The sequence below is a fragment of the Cetorhinus maximus genome, chromosome 8 (genome assembly GCF_964194155.1).
Source record: "Cetorhinus maximus chromosome 8, sCetMax3.hap1.1, whole genome shotgun sequence".
Taxonomy (NCBI): Eukaryota; Metazoa; Chordata; class Chondrichthyes; order Lamniformes; family Cetorhinidae; genus Cetorhinus; species Cetorhinus maximus.
In genome coordinates, this window is record NC_135886.1 from 122,293,886 (window position 1) to 122,317,586 (window position 23,701).

Below are 23,701 nucleotides of genomic sequence, written 5' to 3' on the forward strand. Positions count from 1 at the left end.
AAGAGAGAGAGAGAGAGGGGAAGAGAGAGAGAGAGGGGAAGAGAGAGAGAGAGAAGAGAGAAAGGGGAGAAGAGAGAGAGGGAGAAAAAGAGGGAGGAGAGAGAGAAAGAGAAGAAGAGAGAGAGAGAGAGAAAAGGAGAGAGAGAGAAAGAAGAGAGAGAGAGAGAAGAGAAAGAGAGAGGTTTGCCTGCCCACAACCCCAACAGCTGCCCCACAGCAATTGAACACTGGGAACTAGTTGCTTTAAGGAGAGATTCCCACCCATTTCTCAGGTGGAAATCTTTAGTGCTGCTGCCCAATTGGATGGCCGACAGCTCTGTTGTCCACGCAGTACCTGCCAGGAATAGTGGCCGTGACTGGGACTACAGGCAGTCCCACCACACAAAGAGGCCCAGGGGAGTCAGGGGTCTCAGCCGGGTTGGCAGGCCACATTTAAGAGTCTGGGGAAAGCTGCCTCCAACAGGCCAGGGGGACTGAAAAAAATGTCCTCCCTCTTGCCAGACAGCCAGCCTGTGCAACTCAAGCTGCTGGGCTCCCCACATGGCTCAGGCTTCCACCACCACCCGCACAGCACTTGAGGGCCTCAATAGTTCAACAGGCCCAATGTCTTCCCCCAGCCCCCTGTAAAATTTCAGGACAGGTCAGGGAGGGTGGACGGTGGCAGGAAGGCCAGCCGCTGGATTTTACATGCCATCCCTGCCTTCAAACTAATCAGCGAGGCAGCGTAAAATCCAGCACATTGTGGCAGCATGTGGGCAGAGCAGCACAGAGCAGCAGCAAAACCACAGTTAACTCAGCTCCAGAGTTATTCTAATACATTTCCAGCCAAATATAATGAGTTTTGTGTTAGATTAAACTTGCTTAGATTTAATCTGCGGTCATACTCAGAATATTAAAAACAATCATTTTAGCTGGTGGCACAAGGGAGCAAATGCAAATCAGAACTGGGATGCAAGTTGGATTCTCTCCACTCATGAGTTCCTGTTTATAGTTTCACTTGTATTGAACATTAACCTTCTTTAATTCACACAAAAGATAATAAATGACTATAGAAAAAGGACAGTAACAATGAAGGATGAACAGGAGTGGAATTATCTGAATTAAAGCTGATGGGAAATTGAACCTTTTAATCAATAGCATTAATTATTTTGACGCAAGACATCCACATTAAATACCTTCACAAGTCCAGTATTTGTTCACAGAAATCCAGGTTCAATGTTATACTACATTGCCACAGTGCATCTGCACCTTTCTGAGTGATTCGGAATTGTTTTTAAGAAGTTCGGAATTTAAAACGGCAACCATTTCCATTGGTTCCATCTTTCCTTGAGCATTTTGGTACATTTAGTTCAATTAATGCGAACTAGGGTTTGGGGAAAGCAAAGATAGGAAAGAAACAAGGCATCCCAAAAGCATTTCATCGTCAGTGAATTCATTTGTGAAGTTATTGAATAGGCAAAGAAGCCAATTTGTACAGCAAGGTTCTTCAAATAGCTTCATTCATTCACAGGATGTGGGCTTCGCTGGCTGGACCAGCATTTATTGTCTACCCCTATGATCAACTGGATAATCTGTTGATAGTAAAAATTTGGTCAAAACCACACCATTCTTCAAATTGTGCCAAGAGATATCATTGCATCAGCTGCAGTAAATTCTCTGCTGTGGTCCCTACAGTGACAACACTGCAAAAGCATTTCATTGGCTGGAAAGTGCTTTTGGACATCCCAAAGTTATGAAGGGCACTATATAAATGCAAGTATTTTGTTTCTTTAAACTTGGATGGATTGATTGGACCTCAATTTATCTAAGGGACAGCACCACTGACAATGTGGCACTCCTTCAACAGTCCTGAATTGTCAGCCAAGATTATATGCTCAAGTGCTGCAGTGAGAAAGATTTATAATAAATAAAAACTTCTACCATATGAAGACCGATTATCTATGTTGCCAATTCCTGTAGTGGTCAAGGTTTGGCTCCATGTTTTCAGCACTCACTTCACCCCTCAAATATGAAAATTCCTCCATTTGGTCTTTCTGCGGTGGCTTTTAACACCAACAAAATCATAGGCCAACGTTAGCATCATTTTCAGGAAAGTGCAAGAGATAGAAAACTGGAGAATAAGCATTGAGCCTCATTCTTATGGAAAAAACTTCTTTTAAAAAAAAAAATCACAAAATGAAGATAATTTTAAAACTAATGTTTGGGCTCACTGTGATGCAAACCATTCATAAAAACAGGAACATCTCACACTCAATCTCCACCTGTACTGAGTTAGCCGATATCAACAAGAAAACTACAATTGGGCAGAGCAACTTTGGGGTAGGGTTTGCAAAATTAGCCACTGTCCTCACTCCTCAATGCTATGCAATGCTTGCAGCTGGAAGTGTAGCCATCAGGCAAGAGCAGGTCAGGCTCAACTGTGATGCAAACATGGTTTTTCCTCATTAATTCACAGGATGTGGGCTTCGTGGCTGGACCAGCATTTATTGTCTCTCCCTAGTTGCCCTTGAGAAGGTGGTGGTGAGCTGCCTTCTGCAGCAGTTCAACCTTGTGCCAGTGGAATTATACCCCGTGAAGGGATTAATGGCACTTAAAAGAGGAAGAGGGGAAAACAAGCTAATAGTAATCATACCGTTGGCAATTCCGCCCCAGTGGGACATTAAAACCTGACCCCTACCACAAGTGCGGTTACTGAGGCATAAAATCATTTGTCAACTAACACTCCGATTTTAAAGTGCAAGGGAAACGAGCACACTGACTAACAAAAAAAACCTATGCCAAAATAAACAAGTTTTACATCTTTCTTAGAAGTTATTAGAGTTCCTTTTTGAGGTTTTTTCTGCAACGTGATTAAAAGATATTTTCTTCCTTTTTTATGGCCAATGGTTTTATACAACATGAGAACAACTGACATCAATGTTGTCATTTTTCATCTCTTGCAAAAAGAATGACAATGCTAAATCAACAGGGTGTGAACACGTCAAACTGAATGAGCTGCATTGTAGAACTACACCACTGGCTGGAAGAAACACCCTGGTTAAATGGAAATTTTAATCTCAACTTTCTAATCAGGAAGGCTCCAGGAGTAAAAGTCGTTGCTGACAATTGGAAAATTGGGTTGAAATTAATTTACTTTTGTTCCAATTCTGATTTTTTAATAAATATATTTTTTCATGGGATGGGACATCACTGGCTAGGTCAGCATTTATTGCCCATCCCCAATTGCCCTTGAGAAATGAGTGCAGAGGGCATTTAAGGGTCATTGCTGTGGGTCTGGATTCACAGCAGATTTCCTTTCCCTGAAGGGCCCTGAAGTGAACCAGATTTTTTTTTTTTTAAAACAAACAACAGTTTCATAGTCATTCCAGGTAATTTTTATTGAATTCAAATTTCACTATTTGCTGTGGTAGAATTTGAACCCTGGTCCCCAGAGCATCATCCTGGGTCTCTGGGTTACTAGTCCAGTGACAATACCACTATGCCACCACCTCCCCCTCATATTTTCAAATATTCAGAGAGCACCCAACAGTTTGTGGGAAGCTGTACATGAACTAATGGATATATTGGATTTTTCAACATACCCTTTCAGTTAACACTTTCATTTGTCTAGACTACATGAACTGGTCATCCAGATATATGAGTGCACCATGCTGCAAATGGAAAAGGAGTTTAGCAAAATCTACAGTAAAAATGAAAGTGGTCAGCTAATTGCTGAAGCTTCCTGTTTAATTCCTGTTTCCAGAGTCTTTTGGCAGTTGCCTTAGTGTCACCAGCTTCAATCACATGGCATCCTCCAGCACAGTGCCATGAAAGATTCCAGCATTGCTGATGTTTGCCCTGAAAAGAGGCATCACCATGGAGAAGGGGGAAAGGGTGCTGTAAAGGAACTAGGAAGAGTAGCTGAAGCAAAAAGAGAGAGACACACAATGTGAAATTGGTGTAGCTTTTCTACTGAAGCCCCATAATAACTCGCAAGTATGCATCTTAGGTGAATATTCCTTGCACTTCTCTATTCCCTCTACATGTATACCTTTCCCTTCACGCAGCTTTCAATGCTGACATGCCATGCATTGAAGCCTTCTCAGAAACCTTGCCAAGGTTATTCTGAACAACCTGTCATACCTTTGATCTCCAAATATTGTGCGAATGACTGTTTCTGTTGTGATGCTTCATCTTGCTGAGATGCTTCGTATGACCTCTCAACCCTAGTTCAAGGCTTCATCTAGATGCCAGCTCAAAATGGTAGCCGTGTTTGGGCAGCATGACTGTTGTACGCCAATAAGACCTCTGTGGGATTGAGGTGATCCACTGCAGAGGGCTGTGGTACTCATGCTTCAGTAGACAGCCTAAGCCCGCATGTTTTCCAGAAGATGGACAAACATGGGAGGCAATTGACCAGGAAGATCTGAACGAACAACACTGTTATCCATACCTTCATCAGCCATGTTCCTATCTTTAGGTACTCCCTCGCTGTGACCAACGGCAGAAGATTCAACTGATTTAGTGAAACTCTGCTACAAGGTGTTCTGCAATCAATCCCCAAACCTGTTTAAAGCCAAAAGGCCCTGCTTCATTCTAGTCGAGCCTCAGTGGAAGCAGCCTAAGCATCACTGGGAGCAACCTGTTAACTTGCAGTATGACAAAGCTGTCCGATATGGTACTGCACATGTGGCCTCCTCCATCCAAGCCATCATCTGTTTGGAACAGAGTGTAAAGCTTGGGCTTAAAGTCAAGAAAAACATCCTTTTAAAAAAAAAACTGATCCATGAGTTCCAATCCTCAGCTCACCAGATAAGGTGCAGCCCAGCTCTGGACTTCAGGTACCTTTTGATGTCCCCACTACTTGAAACTGTCCAGTGCACTCCCTACACAACCCCAGGATCCAGGTATTCACACTGGTGTCCAGAATGGAGCGAGTAAGTGATGCTATTATTGATGCTGTGACCTACTGCTGCAGCCAGGAGTGCCATTTAGATTGCATCCCATCTGCCATTTTCCTGTTGAACACATTTTGCATCATGCTTGGTTCTATTTGACTTGCTCTGCCATTGCTCCACTGCTACTTAGAATTCTGAACTTCTTGCAATTTTCTGCTCTCTTGCCAAATAGTGTCACCTGCAAATTTACATATCCTTTCATTTATTCCCACATTCAGGGTTTTCTTTTAAACATATGGGTGAAAAATCTTCCCTGGAATTAATTTTCAGGGATAGAGGGATTGCATGGGTTCTCTTTTGCAGCCAGGGTTGGTGACAGCAGATTTGAAGAGGAGGAAGAACAGTAACCAAAGGAGAGAGCGCCAATAATATCAACTATCAGAGAATCACCTACAATGTCTTCTCTTCCTGCCCCTGCACTATTACCTGTGGCATTGCCAAGGATTCATTCTTGGCCCCTTACCATTTTTCATCTCCATTCTGCTCCTAGACAGTCATCCAACAACAATGTCAGATTCCAGATGCTGACAACACAACTTTACCTCACCACCACCTCTCAATCCCTCCACTGTCTCTAAATTGTCAGACTGCTTGCCCATTATCAATGGAACGGGCATAAATTGCCTCCAATTAAATAGTGGGAAGTCTGAAGCCAGTCTTCAGTCCCAGTCAAACTCCTTAGTCATAAATTTTACTTGGACACATTGTTAATGCTCGTCACACCTCCGTAAGCAGCTTGCCATTTTAAAAAGGTCATCAGTCCACTTGCCTTGCCGATGGAGATCTGAATACAAGACCCAGGAGGAAAGAAGGAACGGCAATATTGGCCGGATGGCGCGAGTTCTATGGAGTTCGGAGAACACCTACTTTTCAACAATTTTTTAAAAATGTAAACTTACAGCAGCTGAGGAATTTTAACAGTTGTCCAGGCTCCAGCTCCATAGACCTCCATCCAATTTCCCCACAGAGGGTCTAAAAATAGGCATTATGCCCTCAATCAAACATGTACAAGGTGCAATGTCTGTCTCTGGCAGCTACCAGAAACACCAAAGAAAAGGCCCAATGCCAGATGTCTTTCTGGCACATTTTGGGCACAGAATATCAGTCCCTTGAAACAGGCACAATGAAGCTGAATTTCTGCTCCCTGGTGTCTTTGATTCCAGGGTACTGTATTTGCTGACAAAGTAAATGTTTATTCCAAATCCTCATTTTGTGAAGGTACTATAACCTCTGCTGAGGGGACACAAGGGACACAGCTGTGTTTATACAACACACCCTCCATTACCTTATTCAGTGCTCATCATTCAGGCATTTCCCTCAAACAGTCCGCTTGATGGGTTCCTTACTATGGGGGGGGGGGGGGATGAAGGATGTCAAACTGTGCCAGATTCCATCCTCACCCGAAATCCCCACACATGCCATATTCGATCAGGTATAGGAACAATAGGCCATTTTTGTCTCTCGAGCCTATTTGCAGAATAGTGATCAGGAACAGAATCCAATTAGGACACTTCCTATTGCACCATCTGGGAAATCAAACTCAGCACAAACAAATAAATAGCCCCTGTGGATGTCCTTTCCTGCATGATTCAGCATTAGGCAGTGTGTACCATCCATAAGTAAATGATTTAGAATCTTACTGGCCCAGCCAAGATCTACTGTAACAGAGGTCATGATGACACAAACATAAATAGCTGTATCAAGTGGCTCACTCCAAAAAAGGTACAAACTACTGAACAGTCACATTTAACTAAAAGGGGAGCGAAAACTGGCTTTATTAAAATGTTAAATAACCGACATTCTGCTTCAGATTAATGTCTTGACTGCAAACAACTGCGACCACTAGCATTTTAACAGTTATCATTGTTGAAAATATGCACCATTAGAAAAAAGGTAACCTAAATGAAGATTTAGGAAATATTTTGGAAATATTACCATTTAGTTCATAGTTTTTTTCCTGCCAAGTGGGACATGGTTAAAAACTAAGTTAGGAAGTTAGAAATTTGAACAGGATGGAATTTTACTTCCCACCCAAAAGACAAGGAGGAATGGGTTACCAGGCATGGCCATTGAAGCAGACAGGCTGCATGGCTCCAAACAGAGGTTGTTCGAACACTTTGAAAAGAAAACTGGATCTTCAAAAGAGAGCCAGTTGGCTTGTTCAGAATAGTGTTGTGTGGCAATTACACATGGTGGGTTATTCAGTATACACGATTTAATGATAAATATATACAAGTACACAGTGTGTACCCATCATGTCACTGGGATCATTGCATTCATTCGCTTTGAAGCTCCTTCTAGTGACCAGGTCAGCACAGTTGGTTTTTCTTAACAGCATCGAAAGATATTAACAAAATTGCTACAGAGTGCAATAAACCAAGTGCTCAAACTGAATTGATGGAGGTGGTGTGATAAGGGTACGGGCAAGGCTAAAGAACAAGGAAGTGACTTGCAATTTTAACTTTTAAATCTACCAAGTTTTAGATAAGGGATGTACTGTGACCTGTTGGCCCTTTTAAAAAGATGCATTTATTGGTATCTGATTTTCCTCATGTGGCACCAAAACATTTGGCAAATCTTGCTACCTTGCCAATAAAGCAACCGTTGCTTTCATGCTTTTCAATAGAAGGTTGAGAGGAAATTGCAATGTCCCAAGTAGTCTAAGCCCCAGCACAAAACACCACAAATCTACCACTCACTCAACCTTCTTTTCTCCTTCATCCTCCCAGTTAGCCATTTTCTGCAGTTGCCTCAAGTCCACTTGTACCACACAACATTTCCTTGCATGTTCCCAGTGGTGCCACACTGAACTGGCTGTCAGGAGGAGATGCAGTTTAGCAGCACTGGGATTAGGCATCCTTCAAACTTTCCTGCCTGTTATGAAAGGATAAACACCCAATCTTCCCATGCCCACAGTCCCAAACAGAGTGACTGACAGAGGGAGCTCAGCATTTCAGTGAAAAGAGAAACTACACCCTCTTACACCAGCACAAGGTGCTAACCCAACTAGCTGAGGAAGCCAGGATGTACGGCATTAATAAATTATTCCTCTGTGGATTTTAAAGGAGAGTTATCTTTCCAAATTATGAATTGAGATTTATTGCAAGAAAACATTAACTACTATCTGAAGCAGTCAATGAACACTCCATATTCATCAACAACACTGCTAAAAATAATCAACTTATCATATGGACAGTGTTACCAATGTGGGGGGGGGGAAGAGACACAGAAAATCCCGGCTTTATTTTTGTTCTATAATGACAACTAAGTACACATGTAGATAGATGTTAAAAAATTGAGTCCCAGATTTCTCTCATACCAAATTTATTTTTAAAATCTTTAGCAATACGGTTCATATAGGTTAATACTGGCCATTGGGTGAAAACAACCACAGGCTTACAGCACTTATGTGGGGTGGTTTCAGCTCTTGACTCAAAAAGAACATTAATAAAGATCTGCAGCATTTCAACAACAGCAACCCTTTTAATGAATAATCAAAAGCCACCATAGTGAGTTTTCTGTGCTCATTCCACTAATTGTCAAGTGCCACAAGCTTTCATTGTGAATAAGATGAAATCATTTTCACTGAATGAAGCAACAATGACAGCAATTTGAAATACAACTGGAGACTTCACTTAGCCATCACTGTGTTTAAATATTTTGGAAAAGACTCAATTCAATTATAAATGATCATACTTGGGAATACTTTGAATTCAAAGAGACAATAGCCTCATTGGTGTTAGACTCAGGTGTTTACAGCACAGGAGGAGGAGACCATTCAGCCCATCGTATCCATGCCAGTCAAAGATCTGACAACACTAATCCCATTTTCCAGTGCTTGGCCCATAGCCCTGGAGGCTATGGCAATGCAAGTGAATATCTAAATACCTCTTAATGTTAAGAGTTTCTGACTCAACCACCCTTTCAGGCAGTGAGTTCCAGACTCCCACTATCCTCTGGGTGAAAAAATTTCTCCTCAACTCCCCTCTTAGCCTTCTACCTCTTAACTTAAATCTATGCCCCCTGGTTATTAACCCCTTTATTAATGGAAAAAAAGTGTCTTCCTATCCACCCAATCTATGCACCTCAATCTTATACACCTCTATCAGGTCCCCTCTCAACCTTCGCTGCTCCAAGGAAAACAACCCCAGCCTATACAATCTTCCCTCATAGCTCAGACCTTCCAGCTCAGGCAGCATCCTGGTAAATCTCCTCCGCACCCTCTCCAGTGCAATCGCATCCTTCCTATAATGTGGTGACCAGAACTGCATGCAGTACTCTAGTTGTGGCCTAACCAGCGTTTTATACAGTTCCAGCATTATCTCCTGTTCTTGCCTTTATTAGCTGAGGCATAGAAAACAAGTATCCCATATGCCTTCTTCACTGCCTTATTTACCTGCCCTGCTACCTTCAGGGATCTGTGGATATGTACACCAAGGTCCCTCTGATCTTCAGTACTTTCCAGGGTCCTACCATTCATAGTGTAATTCCTTGCCTTGTTAACCCTCCCCAAGTGCATTACCTCTACACTTTTCCAGGTTGAATTCCATTTGTCACTGCTCTGCCCACCTGCCCATCGATAACCTCCTGCAGTTTACGGCTATCCTCCTCACTATTTACCATCCTAGCAATTTCCATGTCATCCGCAACTTCTTGATCATACCCCCTACATTAAGTCCAAATAATTTATGTACGCCACAAACAAGGGACCCAGCAACAAGCCTACAGAACCCCACTGGAAACAGACTCCCAGTCACAAAAACATCCCTCTACCATCACCCTCTGCTTCCTGCCCCTCAGCCAATTTTGGATCCTATGTGCCACTTTGCCTTGGATCCCATGGGCTTTCTTTTCTTGACCAGTCTGCCATGAGGGACCCTATCAAAAGCCTTGCTAAAGTCCATGTATACCACATCAAATGCATTACCCTCATCAACACTGAGTTACCGCCTCAAAAAAATTGATCAAATTTGTCAAACACGACCTTCCCTTAATATATCTATGCTGGCTAGCTGATTAATTACTGTTTCTCCAGGTGCAGATACATTCTGTCCCTCAGAATTCTTTCCAGTAACTTCCCCATCACGGAGGTTAGACTGACTGGTCTGTAATTTCCTGGTCTATCCCTTCCTCCTGTTTTTAATAATGGAAGGACATTAGCAGTCCTCAAGTCCTCTGGCAGCTCACCTGTGGCCAGAGGGGATTTGAAAATTACTGCCAAGGCCCGATAACTCTTCTCTTGCCTCCCTCAACAACCTGGGATACATCACACCCGAGCCTGCGCATTTATTCACTTTTAAGGACGCTAAACCCGTTAGTGCCTCCTCTCTCTATGTTAATTTCCTCTAATATTTCACAGTCCTCCACCCTGATGTCTATACCTACATCGTCCTTATCCATTGTGAGGACTGATGTTCATTGAGGACCGTACCCATGTCTTCCGGGTCCATGCACAGATTACCTCTATGGTCCTGAATTGGCCCTACTCTTTCCCCAGTTATTCTCTTGCTCTTTATATTTAAAGAAACCCCTTTGGGTTATCCTTTATTCTACCCACCAATGCTGTCTCATGCACTCTTCGCTTTCCTAATTTCCTTTTAAGTTCCCCCTGCACTTTTTATACTCCTCTAGGGACTCTGCTGTATTAAGCCCTTGGTATCCACCATAAGCTTCTCTTTTTTCTTAATCCTAATCTTTATGTCTTTTGACATCAAGGGTTCTCCGGACTTGGTCCCCCTCTTTGTCTTTATGAGAACATATTTGCCCTGTACTCTCGCTATTTTCTCCTTGAATGCCCCCCACTGCTCTGACAGTTTTATCTGCAAGTAGCTGCTCCCAGTCCACTTGGGCCAAATCGTATCTCATTTTTGTAAAATTAGCCTTTCCCCAGTTTAGAACTTTTACTCCCAGCCCAACTTTATCCTTTTGCACAACTATCCTAAATCTAACTGAGTTATGGTCACCATCTCCAAAATGCACCCCTACTGATACGCCTTCCACTTGCCCGGGCTCATTTCTGAATATTAGGTCCAGAGCTGCCCCCTCCCTTGTTGGACTGTCTACGTACTGGCTAAAAAAGTTCTCCTGGATGCAGCTTAAGAATTTTGCTCCCTCCCTACCTTGCACACTAAAACTATCCCAGTTAATATTTGGGTAGTTAAAATCCCCTATTACTGCATTATCCTGACACTTCTCTGAAATTTGGTTACATATTTGGTCCTCCATCTCTCCCTGTTTGGGGGCCTATAGTACACACTCAACAGCATGTTTTCCCTTTGTGTTTTTTACTTCTACCTATATGGCCTCATTGATGATCCTTCCAAGATATCATCCCTCTGCACTGCTATAATTGATTCCTTGACTTGAATATTGCAAACCCCCTCCTCTTCTATCCCCCTTCCTATCTCGTCTGAATACCCCATTACCAGGAATGTTGAGTTGCCAATACTGCCCTTCTTTTAGCCAGTCTGAGTCTCAGCTATATCATCATACTCCCACACACCTATCTGTGCCCTCAGCTAGCCTGTCTTATTCCTCAGGCCCCTTGCATTAAAATATATTCTATTTAGCTTTGCTAAACTCACTTCTTTCTTACCTAGCCTGTTTTCTCTGCCTTCCAGACTCACTTAGTGTTTTAACTTCTAATTCCATCTCGGCTTCTCTTCCCCTGAGCTACTTTTCAGAATTCCATCCCCCTGCTAATTTAGTTTAAATCCACCCCAAAAGCATCAGCAAACCTCCCCACGAGGATGTTGGTCCTGTTCCTGTTCAGATATAACCCATCCAACTTGTACAGGTCGCACCTCCCCCAGAAATACTCCCAATGTCCCAGGAATCTAACACCCTCCCTCCTGCACCATCTCTCATTTTCTCTCTTGATTTTAAATGGCTGAGTTTAGTGTTAACAGGATGGTAACAAAGTGAACACTTACCAAAGCATAAACAGAACACAGCACAGATCCTGCTGAAACATTACATTTAAATAAGATCCATCCAACTACTACACACTTAATTGTAAGGATTGAAAGTTCCATTAGACTGGAAAATAGCAAACGTAACTCCTTTATTCAAAAAGGGAAGAGTCAGAAAGCTACAAGCCAGTTAGCTTAACATCAGTCAATAGGAAAATGTTAGAAGCTAATAGTTATAGCAGGACACTTAGAAAAGTTTAAGGCAATCAGGCAGAGTCAACACAGTTTTGTGAAAGGAAAATCATGTTGAACCAATTTATTGGAGTTCTTTGAAGGAGTCACATGCTGTGGGTAAAGGGGAAATCAGTGGATGTACTGTACTTGGATTTCCAGAAGGCATTTGATAAGGTGCCACATCAAAAGGTTATTGCGGAAAATAAAAGCTCATAGGTTAGCGGGTAACATATTGGCATTGATAAGAGATTGGTTAGCTAACAGAAAACAGAGGGCAACCATAAATGGGTCTTTTTCTGATTGGCGGGATATAGTGTGTGGTGTACCACAGGGATCAGTGCTGGGGCTTCAGCTTTTACAATTTATATAAAATGACTCGGATGAAGGGACCAAAGGTATGATTGCTAAATTTGCTGATGAAACAAAGATAAGTAGGAAAGCAAGTTGTGGAGAGGATGCAAGGAGGCTACAAAGTCACATAGGTTAAGTGAATAGGTTGAGTGGGCAAAGGCCTGGCAAATGGCTGGGCGAATGTGAAATTGCCTGTTTTGGCAGGAAGAATAAAAAAGGACATCTAAATGGAGAGAGAGATCGCAGAGCTCAAATTCAGAGGAATCCGAGGGCCCCAGTGACTATATCACAAAAGGTTAGTTTGCAGGTATAGCAAGTAATTAGGAAAGCTAAATAGAATTTTATTGAGAGGTGAATTGAATACTAAAGTAGAGGGGTTATGCTTCAGTTGTCCAGGGCACTAGTGAGACCACATCTGGTGTATTGTATACAGTACTGGTCTCCTTATTTAACGAAGGATGCAAATGTGTTAGCAGTTCAGAGAAGGTTTACTAGGCTAATACCAAGAATGGGCAAATTGTCTTATGAGGAAAGGTTGGACAGGCTAGGCTTGTATCCTGTTTAGAAGAGCAAGAGGTGACTTGATTGAAACATATATGAGATCCAGAGGGGTCTTGACAAAGTGGGTGTGGAGAGGATGTTTCCTCTTGTGGGAGGATGTAGAACTTGGGGTCAATGTTTAAAATTAAGGGGTCACTCATTTTAAGAGCGATGAGAACTTCTCAGAGGGTCATGAGTCTTTGGACCTCTTCCTCAAAAAGGCAGTGGAAGCAGGGTCTTTGAATATTTTTAAGGCAGAGCTAGATAGATTCTTGACTAACAAGGGGTTGAAAGGTTATCGGAGGTAGGCAGGAATGTGGAGCCCACAATCAGATCAGCCATGATCTATTGAATGGTGGAGCAGGCTCGAGGGGCCGAGTGGCCTACTCCTGCTCCTAATTCAAACGTTTTCATTTGTCTGGTATTTAAAAGTTTTGTAAGCTTTGTTCATTGATAGCACTAAGTAGCAGGCTCAAGCCCCATAACAAAAAGACAAGTTCACAATCTAAAACTGGCATCACTAGAGTAGCCTTCCCTTAGGCAAGAGTTATAACTAAGGCCCCAGCCTACCTCTTCTGATGGTTAAAATGAATGCTACAAAGATGGCATTTTTGAAAAAGAGCAGGAAATTCTCCAGTGTCATGTCAAATGTTCTGTCTTCAAATCAAAATGGGGGAAAAAATTGAATTAAACATCTAATAATCGGGATCAACTGGATACTGCTGGTGAAGAATGTTATGTAGGCAATTATATTTCAATAAAAGGAAGCTCTTAATATAAAAAGCAGAAGTGTTTGGAACTGGTAAAACTGTAACTGAACTACAAAACTGTAATTTTACCAAAGTAAATTTACAGTCACGAGGAGGATCGGGACCAACTGGTTCATGAGCATTGTGAATATAACAGACAAAATGGAATACTCACCAGCCTGGTATTCACTACAGGAAATAGTAATGCCAGTAATGCTCCATTCAACATGTGCATCTGGAGCCTGCCAAGACAGTTCAACAGAAAACAAGAGTTATTTTTTTTTGCCAAGTCACAAAACCTGGTTACAGTAACTATTCAGATAAATCTGAAGTGATGAGTTTTGGTACTGCTATAGGCAGAGTTGGCCATGTACAAAGTTTGCTCCTATAATATTTTAATTGCCTTCAGTATTGTAGTTGTAATCAAATAAGCATTAGTCTTGGTTAGATGCCCCCAACCCACCTATTTCCTGTTACAATTCTCTTGCTTATATGGAAAGGTCAGTTCTCAAGCAAACAAACAATGTTCAGACCTCAGGCCTTACTTTGATTTGGACAAAGCTGCATCAAAATTGGAAGCACCTAAAAAGGAACAGAGTTTTTAAAAATTTATTCATGGGATCTGGGCAGCGCTGGCTAGGCCAATATTTATTGTCCATCCCCAATTGCCCTTGAGAAGGTGGTAGTGAGCTGCCTTCTTGAGCTGCTGCAGTCCATGTGGTGTAGGTACACCCACAGTGCTGTTAGGGAGGGAGTTCCAGGATCTTGACCCAGTGTCGGTGATGAAACAGCGTAATATTTCCAAGTCAGGTTGGTGAGTGGCTTGGAGGGGAACTTGCAACTGGTGGTGCTCTCATGTTGCCCTTTTCCTACTAGATGGTAGCAATCATGGGTTTGGAAGGTGCTGTCGAAGGAGCCTTGGTGAGTTCCTGCCTTATAGATGGTACACAATGTTGCCACTGTTAGTGGTGGAGGGAGTGAATGTTTGTGGATGTGGTGCCAATCAAGAGGGCTGCTTTGTCCAGGATAGCATCAAGCTTCCAGTGTTGTGGGAGCTGCACTCATCCAGACAAGTGGAAAGTATTCCATCACACTCCTGGCTTGTGCCTTGGAGATGGTGGACAGGCTTTGGGGTGTCAAGGGGTGAGTTACTCTCCACAGGATTCCTAGCCTCTGACCTGCTCTTGTAGCCACAGTATTTATATGGTTAGTCCAGTTCAGTTTTTGGTCAACGGTAACCCCCCACGATGTTGATAGTGGGGGATTCATTGATGGTAATGCCTTTGAATGTCAAGGGGCAATGGTTAGATTCTCTTGTTGGGAGATGGTCATTGCCTGGCATTTGTATAGCATGAATGTTACTTGCCACTTGTCAGTCCAAGCCTGGATATTGTCCAGATCTTGATGCACTTGGACATGGACCGCTTCAGTATGAGGAGTCACAAATGGTGCAATCAGCAGCAAACATCCCCACTTCTGACCTTATCTTGGAAACAAGGTCACTGATGGTTGATGTCCTGGAACTGAGATGATTGACCTCCAACAACCACAACCACCTTCCTTGGTGGTAGATATGACTCCAACCAGCAGTGAGTTTTCCCTCTCCCCCCATTTCCTATTGACACCAGTTTTGCTAGGGTTCCTTAATGCCACACTTGTTTAATTGCAGCCTTAAAGCCAAGGGCAGTCATTGTCACCTCACCTCTGGAGTTCAGCCCTTTTGTCCATGTTTGAGCCAAGGCTGAAATGAGGTCAGGAGCTGAGTGACCCTGATAGAACCCAGACTGAGCAGTGAGCAGGTTATTGAAGGCAAGTCTTTTCTATAACGACAGAGCTTTTAAAAAAATGTTTGGGGAGGGAGAAGCTGCTGTTCTTAATTTCTGCCATTTATTCATCTCAATATACTGGTGGGGGTGCAGGAGAAGAGAAAGAACTGGACCTGGTCATCCTCGTCTTTTGGGCAAAACTTTGACTGGTTGGGCATGAGCGATTGTGACCCAATCTATCCTGGAAGTGTCAAATCTGTAAGCCAACTGCTTCTAACTATTAAAAGGTGCCCACTTGAAATAAAAAAGTTATTTGGGAGCCTCAATTATGGAAATTAGTGTCCTAATGCTTAATTTAGGCCCAGGTTGAAATTCATCAGCTGGATGCAAATTGGCCCCATGCTCTAAGCAGCCCTGCTCAAGTCCTTATACACTTCCATTTTCTCTTCTAAAGGCCCTCCTTAAAATCCATTTGACCAGGTTTTCTGTCTTTCTTTCTAATGTCTCCTCCTTTGGTTCAGTGCACATTTATTCTTGGAGTTATGCGTCAGTGAAGCATCTTGGGATGTTTTTCTACTCTTTAGCATAGGGACAAAAATCTGCTTTGTGCTGTGATCTAATGAGCGCTAATTACAAGGTTAAGGCTATCCAAAATAAATTCCCTTGAGCAACCTACAGGTGGAAAACAAAGGAAAGACCTCAATCAGGGTGGATGTTAAATACAAGTCCCAGAGGTGAAAGGATTGTCTATTGATTTGTTATGACACACAGACCCTCTTGTGTATTAATGCCCAAGGTACTATAACAGGAAGTCTCTCTCCCAGTAATATCTGCACCACTCTGCCTACTTTTCAAAACCAGGGTCCTACTAAAAAGTCTGAACTGACCAACTGGTTAGTTGGCCAAGGAAATGAGCTGCATTTTGAAGTCTAGAATTAAACCTTAAACAAAAGTCCGATTGACTGCAGGTTATCAATTGTCACATGATTTGGTGAAGTGCAGTGTCACTTTCTGGTTGACTGAAAATGCAAAAAACAAAAAAAGTGAAAGAATGCGAGAAAGGAGGCAAGGCAAGAAAACAGTCAACTAATTCTTTACATTCATGTCAGTGATGCATTTCCACCTCATTCTGACCAAAATAAGCAATTAAAACGTTTAACAGAAAGGCACTTTGACGTGGGGTGGGAAAGAAAATTCTGGCCCATTGATTCCTTCAAAATAACAGTGAGGCTAATGGCACTCACTTATTATGCAGAATTGCTACAAGCCAGTTCAGGCGAGGGCAGGCACGTGGTTATACACAGAAATCCCAAAGTTGCTGTTCGAGATGCAGCGCTTTGCCATTAAGCTTCAGGAAAACGGTATGTCACCTTACTATCTGCCACTGAAAGTCGTGAAGTGGCTGTATTTGTGTGGTAGACGCAAACTAAACTCAAAGTTAGAGCTGGTGTGAAGTGATAAGTCGCCTGTCTGTTAACGTACATGTATATTTATTTAAATTAGCCATCAGAGATGCTTTTATTAATATGCTAAGTACTTACCTACAGTCAATGAACTTATCTGGTACAAAAAATTAATTACAAGTTTAAATTGCTTGTCGTTTGTAAAAAACTAAATTTCATTTTAAATTTCATCTTGCTGCTTGTTTTTTCTTTCTTAGTCTTCTCTTTCTGTGGCTGATTTAGCATTTAATTCACCCCAACCTTACACTTATCAGTCCTTGAACTTCAGGACTTCACAACTTGTCAATCTGATTCTTCAGTGAGATACACAGTTGCGCTTGTGCCGTTCACTCATGTCACTGCACACGTTATCAGCTCGCACTTCCAGCAACTGGCCACATAAAACATAATTGCAATCAAACATGCAGGGCAAGTTAACGGTGGACACTGTTAGATACCCTGCCACAGTAAATTACAACCCAATGTGTATTTACACAAACTTCCATGTACTCTATTTGCTTTCCCTGTAAAAATTACTGCATCATAAGCATGACCCCATTTTACAAAGGACTTAAGTGAAGTTTTGTTCAACGGCACCAGATCTCAGTAACTGCAAAGTTATTTTAAATAACCAGACTTAATGCTGCCGCTCTCAGTCAGACAGGGCAGGGGCTCTTAAACTTTTTAAGTGTGCACTCTCACTGACCCATTTGCAATAAACATGATTTCTTGCTAAGAGTAGGAAAATACTCTCGGGCATAACACAATTTTGACTGCACAAATTGCTTTTTCTGTTGTGTATTGGTTTTCTATTTAGGGCTACTTTGTCGTCAATACATGGGTAAAATGTTGCTGGTGGAAGGTCACATTTGACTTTATGATTGCAAAAGCCAACCCTGCTGGCTCACTTATACAAAAATCAGCACGATAATAAGCAGCTTCTAAATGACCCAACCTTTCCGAATGTAGTAATACAGACCAGCTTGTTATAAGTCAGGAAAGCCTTCCTTCTGATCATTGATTTTTAAATGGAGATGACTAGTGTAGTCTCATTAGGCAACTGAGGTCAATTAACCAGGTCATCCGTGGTTCTTACTGATAGTCATAGCGAGGAAGAGCAAGGAAAAACCCCTTCTACTTTATCAGACCTAGAGCTCCAAATGCCCACTTCCCTACTAGAATATCCATTTAGGTGCAATATGAGACACACAATCAACTGGCACGTCCCACTGCTGCAGAGGCTTAGGCGAAAATGAACAGTAAACGACAAATCAGATCAGTCATGACGAAAGAAAAATTTGAGGGAGGACAAATATGGTCAACAGATTTGTGATATTGCCTTGCTTATTAAAGGCCCATAGCTCAGTTTGGCTATTCATGCACTACATACTGGTATGATGCAGAATGAGGCTTTGATGGTCTCAGATATTGACTTTAGACCTCATAGCCAAGGAGTACCCTGTACTGTACAATAATGACTTCCATTTTCTACCACCAGCCATCCCAAAAAGGGCCTGAATGAGCAAATTTATTCCCAATTTACACCAAATTATAGGCAATTATGTGATGGGGACTAGAATCATGGAATGATATAGCATAGGTGGTGACCATCGAGCCCAACACACCTTTGCCAGGTCTTTGACAGAACTATCCAATTAGATCTCTTCCTATCACACTGCAAAACTCCCTTCAGGCAATAGTCTAATTCCCTTTGGAAAGTTAATTATTGAATCTGCTTCCAGTACCCTTTTGCAGGTAATGCACTAGGATTAGCATCCATTGGGAATTGGGTTCAGGCTACTTCAAATTCACTGTTCATAGAATGTTTCCAGGCAAAAAGACAAGATGTTTATCTAACTCTATACTGATTTAGACTCAAGCTCTACTGAGCAAATATGGTGAGACACCGGACAACTGGTAGACCCTTGCATGCAATCCCTCAATTCAAATGAATAGCTTCCTCATGCAAAAAAAAAAGAGGAGCAAACTCCTCCTGAAGCACAAGGTTTCTTCCCAAACCCATTCCAAGAATAACGCGTCAACTTCAGTTCTACATAAAAAGGCCAATGGTGAGTTAAAGAAATGGAACTGCTTCATCCTGCAGAAGTTGAGCCTGGAAAACTGTCTCTTTTACAGTTTTTCAACATAAGGGTTTAGGGTTCATTTAAAATAAATAAAAACAAATTGCTGGAAAAAAAAAACTTAGATCTGGCAGTATCTGTTCAAAGAGGAGCCATATTAGACTCTAAACATTAACTGTGTTACTCTCTGCACAGATCTGCCAGACCTGCTGAGTTTTCCCAGCTTTTATTTCAGTTTTCCAGCATCTGCAGAATTTTGCTTTTATTTTAGGTTCATTTTGTTCAATAAATACTCAACCATTAACTGAAGAAATTTTGAACCAAAGCACAGCTAAAAATCAGTTCCAGACCGGTCTGGTACAAAGCCAGCAACGTAACAATGCACATATAGTAATAGGCCAGTTACACTCAAATTACATTTTACAGTAGCAGAGACAGCATAATTGAGGAACAGAGTGGGGACACAAACACTATGGGGACGAAATCGGTCTTGGGCATTAGTGCATAGCGGACAAGAGAATCAGCAGTCCATTTTACACTTGACCCGATAACTAACCATTGTTATACATCCACCCAACTGAAGCAAAGTGCCAATTCTCTATCAGCCATTTTTCATTACTGCCCAAGATAAGTTTCACCCCTCCATATAATAATTCAGCACAGAAGGATGTCATTCAGAAAACTCTGCCCTTGCCGACTCTTTTGCAGAGCGATCTAAATAGTCCCGCACTCCCCTGCTCCTTCCCCACAGCTTTTTTTCCAACCATGATTACTTTTGCAGAGAGATTTCAGACCCTTTATCATTGACGTAACAGTCTAGATGCAGGATATTTAATACAAAACAGCTGTGCTTTTTAAAAATCACTGAGGAGAATTACAATGCCAATATAAACCTCTCTCCCTCACACTAACTTCTGGAATTTCTGAAAAAATGTGGCAGATTCAGGGAGTCAAGCTCATAGCTTCAGGGCGATCAATCCATCACAGCATTTCTCTGCGTACCTGCCTGTCTGAGAAGGAGGAACAAATCCAATGCATTGCACTGGCTTGTAAAACCTCTGAAATACATCAGCTCTGTCTCGTGGTGCAGCTTCATGGCCTTGACAGAGGGCAGTAACAATGGTGATTGGAGTTGGAGCAAACACAGCCTCTATCAAAGAAATTCAATTCACAAACCTGAATTCAAACAGTTGCAAAAGCAAACCCCTGGTTAGAACTGCAAGTTCTCCTTGTGGCTTAGCAGGACATATATAGTCAGCCATTATACTATAGCAAACTGATGTCAGCTGACACAATTATTAGAACTAAACTTGGGGCAGAATTTTGGAAGCCCGCTGGAGGCTGACGGGCCCGAAAATATCTACCACCAGTTGGCATGCCAGTTTACCAGCACAGTGCCACTTCAAGGAGAAGTAAGGAGGCTGGGTCAGAAGCGAGACTAGGTACCCGCCACAGGCAGTGGGTAGCCAAATGCGGCCATTTAAAGGACAGTTAAGACTCTTGGTCCAACGAGATTTTTCCCATCAGCCTGTAGACTCCCTGCAGTGGCCAAACCATGGCCAGTGAGAGGATGAGGCTCATGGCAGCAGACCAGTGGGCTAGTGCTCCTGAGGCACTTTAAGACTCCTTTAGCAGCAGTGGGAGGTACATGGTCACAGCTGTGGCCACAGGCTGCCCCATGGAGGGGGGCTCTCTCCATAAATGCAGTCTGGTAGCTGTACTGTTGTTGTCCTCAAAAGCTTTTTTAAGTGCTGAGAAGGAACCTCCACCTCAAGATACTTCCTCACTGCTGGAGGCCTCTTACTGGCCTTCCAGCTTCAGGAGCCAGTGCGCCGTACTTAATGATCCCAATGTTGGGATCCTAACACCAAGCGCCCCCCTCCACCAAAAAAAGAAAAATCCTGCCCTTGGCCTCAATGTCCATGGGCTTGGCAGGGGGGGCAGTGTTGGAAACAAGAAAAAAGTTCCCAAAGAAAGGGGTCTCAGGATGATAGGTTAGGAAAAAGAATGAAAAGTTAATTAATAGGGAGAGACACTGCCCCCACAAGTCATTAGAAATTACAACAAATAAAGTTACATAACATCTTTACCTTAGTAAAAGAGCTTAAAAGGTGTTTTACACAAATGTTATCAAATCAAAACTCGACAAGTCACAAGATGGCCAAAAGCTCAGTCAAAGAACGTCTTTAAAAAAAAGAGGTAGAAGCAGAGTGCTTTACAAAGGGAATTCCAGAGTTTAGGGTCTCAGCAACCGACAGCACAGCTACCAATGGCGGGGCATTTCAAAACCAGAGATGTGCTTTTGCCTTAAATCTGTGCTCCTTAGAGCAGAAGGATTTGACAGAGGTGTTTAATTTACCCTATCTAAACAGTTAATTAAAAGAAACTGTTTTTCGAATGGTTGAAGGATCTATAGCCAGAGAACACAGATTTAAAAGGTGATTGGCAAAAGCAGCAGATGCGAAATGAGATTTTTTTTGCCCAATAGGATGATGGAAACTGGTTCAGTAGTAGCTTTCAAAAGGAGTTGAATACACACTTGAAGTGGAATTAAACAGTGTGGATAGGGGGAAAGAGCTGCAGAGTGAGGCTAACTGGATTTCTCTTTGAAAGAGATGCAACAGACTCAATGAATTGAAGGACCAACTTTTCTGTGCATAACACAGCTTATATTCATGAACTGTAAATTTAGAGGAAATTAGGAAAAAAGAGAGCCTGCAAGGTCCTTTGCAACTAGGAATGGTTTTGTACTATTTTGTCTGAAGGGGCCATTGACATTAGGCCTTGAATTTTTTTTTTGCACAGATGTGCAGGGTCAGTAACTTAAAAAAGGGGCGGCTTGTGCACTACCTGCACAGAACTTTTAGTTATGCTAAAATAAAAGCCAAAAACTGCAGATGCTGGAAATCGAAAACAAAAATAAAAATACCTGGAAAAACTCAGCAGGTCTGACAGCATCTGCGGAGAGGAACACAGTTAACGTTTCGAGTCCATATGACTCTTCAACAGAACTAAGGAAAAATAGAAGAGAGATGAAATATAAGCTGGTTTAAGGGCGGGATGGGACAAGTAGGGTTGGATAGAGGGCCAGTGATAGGTGGAGATAGCCAAAAGATGTCATAGACAAAAAAGGACAAAGAGGTGTTGACAGTGGTGATATTATCTAATGAATGTGCTAATCGGTGACATTAAGGGTAGGAAGCAGGACGAGCAAGGTACAGATAGCCCTGGTGGGGGTGGGGTGGGGGGAAGGGATCGAAATAGGCTAAAAGGTGGAGATAAAACAATGGATGGAAATGTGTTCTTTTGCACATGCACGCGAAAGAGCGCAGAAATCTCCAAGGTACAGAGCTACCTCAGGGAGATTAATTTCAGTTATAAAGATGGAATAATTTTTTAAAAAAATTTTCCATCTTGTCTTGTCATGAGCTGGGACAAGTTTATGAATTTTAATGAAAAATTTTATTTAATCAACAAACCCTTCATGAAACCTCATCCCGCCTGTGGATGAGGTTTCATGAAAAATGCAAAGGCCACCTGGGCTCTTTGCCTGCCGCCAACCTTAAGGTTGGATGGGCAGCCCTGACAATTACTTTAATTAGTTTATTAGTGGCCTTAACAGACCTTTGACAGTTTGGTGGGCACGCAGCTGACTCTGGTGTGTGCCTGCCTAATGGAAGACCAGAATGACGCGCAGTGACGTCAGGACGCACACCTGACATCACCACGCGTCATCTTAGGTGTTGGTGTGCAGGGCCCACCCCCACACACCGAATAGAAAATTCTGCCCATAGACACAAGAGTAGGCCATTCAGCCCCTCCAGTGAATGAATAAAAAAAAAGCCTGCATGGTTGTTCTGAACCTCCTCCATTTACCCACCTTTTCTCCATACCCTTACCAAGCAAAAATCTAGCTTACGCCACCTTAGAACTCCAATTGCCCTGGCATCTGTAGCCTGTTAACTTAGTCAAAATCTGGAATTCTCTTCTTGTGAAAAAGTGCTTCTTGATTTCTCTCCTCAAAGAGCAGCCAGTTGTAATTTAAGATTATGGCTTGTTTCGATTCCCCCACCAGAGGAAAGAAAGATCCTCTTTATCTACCCTATTGGTATATATACTAGAAGTATTCCTTTTAACATTTTATATACCTCAATCTTCTATACTTAAAGGAATACAAGCCAAGTTTATGCAACCTGCCCACATAATTTAACCCTCTTAAGCCCAGGTATCATCTGCAATCAGATGAGGTAAATACACAAAGCAAAAAAAAATCCGAAAGATGACTACAAATGGTCATGTATTATTTAACCTAATACCCAAACCAAAACTAAAGATCTTTGCTACAATCATTTTTGACTTGTTTAAAAATAGCATGTTAGACTGGAGTTAATAACACTCAGTCAGAAGGTCATTGTTTCAAGCCCTATTTCAGTCTTTGAACTGGGCATTATTTTCCTTGAGACTTGAAGTACTTGGGGGAAAATGGGAAAAAAAGGTTCCTAAAATACCAGCTCTCCACCAGAACATCAGTGGCCAGTTTAAAATGGGACATGGGATGGAAAGTAGCATCACCTGGCCTAAAGATGGCCCCTGATGTCAAAGGCCTATAGGATGCCTTGTCCCTGCTGAATTCCTGTGGTACTGTTTTCCTTCCAACCAGTAATCTGGATACTAGGGATTTATATTTTTA

General features: G+C 42.2%; 1 protein-coding gene across 3 annotated transcripts in view; it reads right to left on the reverse strand.

Moving 5' to 3' along the window:
• tmem164 (transmembrane protein 164) overlaps positions 1 to 23,701 on the reverse strand; it is a 137,237-nt gene that overhangs the window by 73,486 nt on the left and 40,050 nt on the right. For all 3 annotated transcript variants that reach the window (XM_078547521.1, XM_078547519.1, XM_078547520.1), the window contains exon 3: positions 13,898 to 13,964. In XM_078547521.1, coding sequence (XP_078403647.1) covers positions 13,898 to 13,957 — 60 coding nt within the window. In that variant the 5' untranslated portion in view covers positions 13,958 to 13,964. The remainder of the gene's footprint in view (positions 1 to 13,897; positions 13,965 to 23,701) is intronic.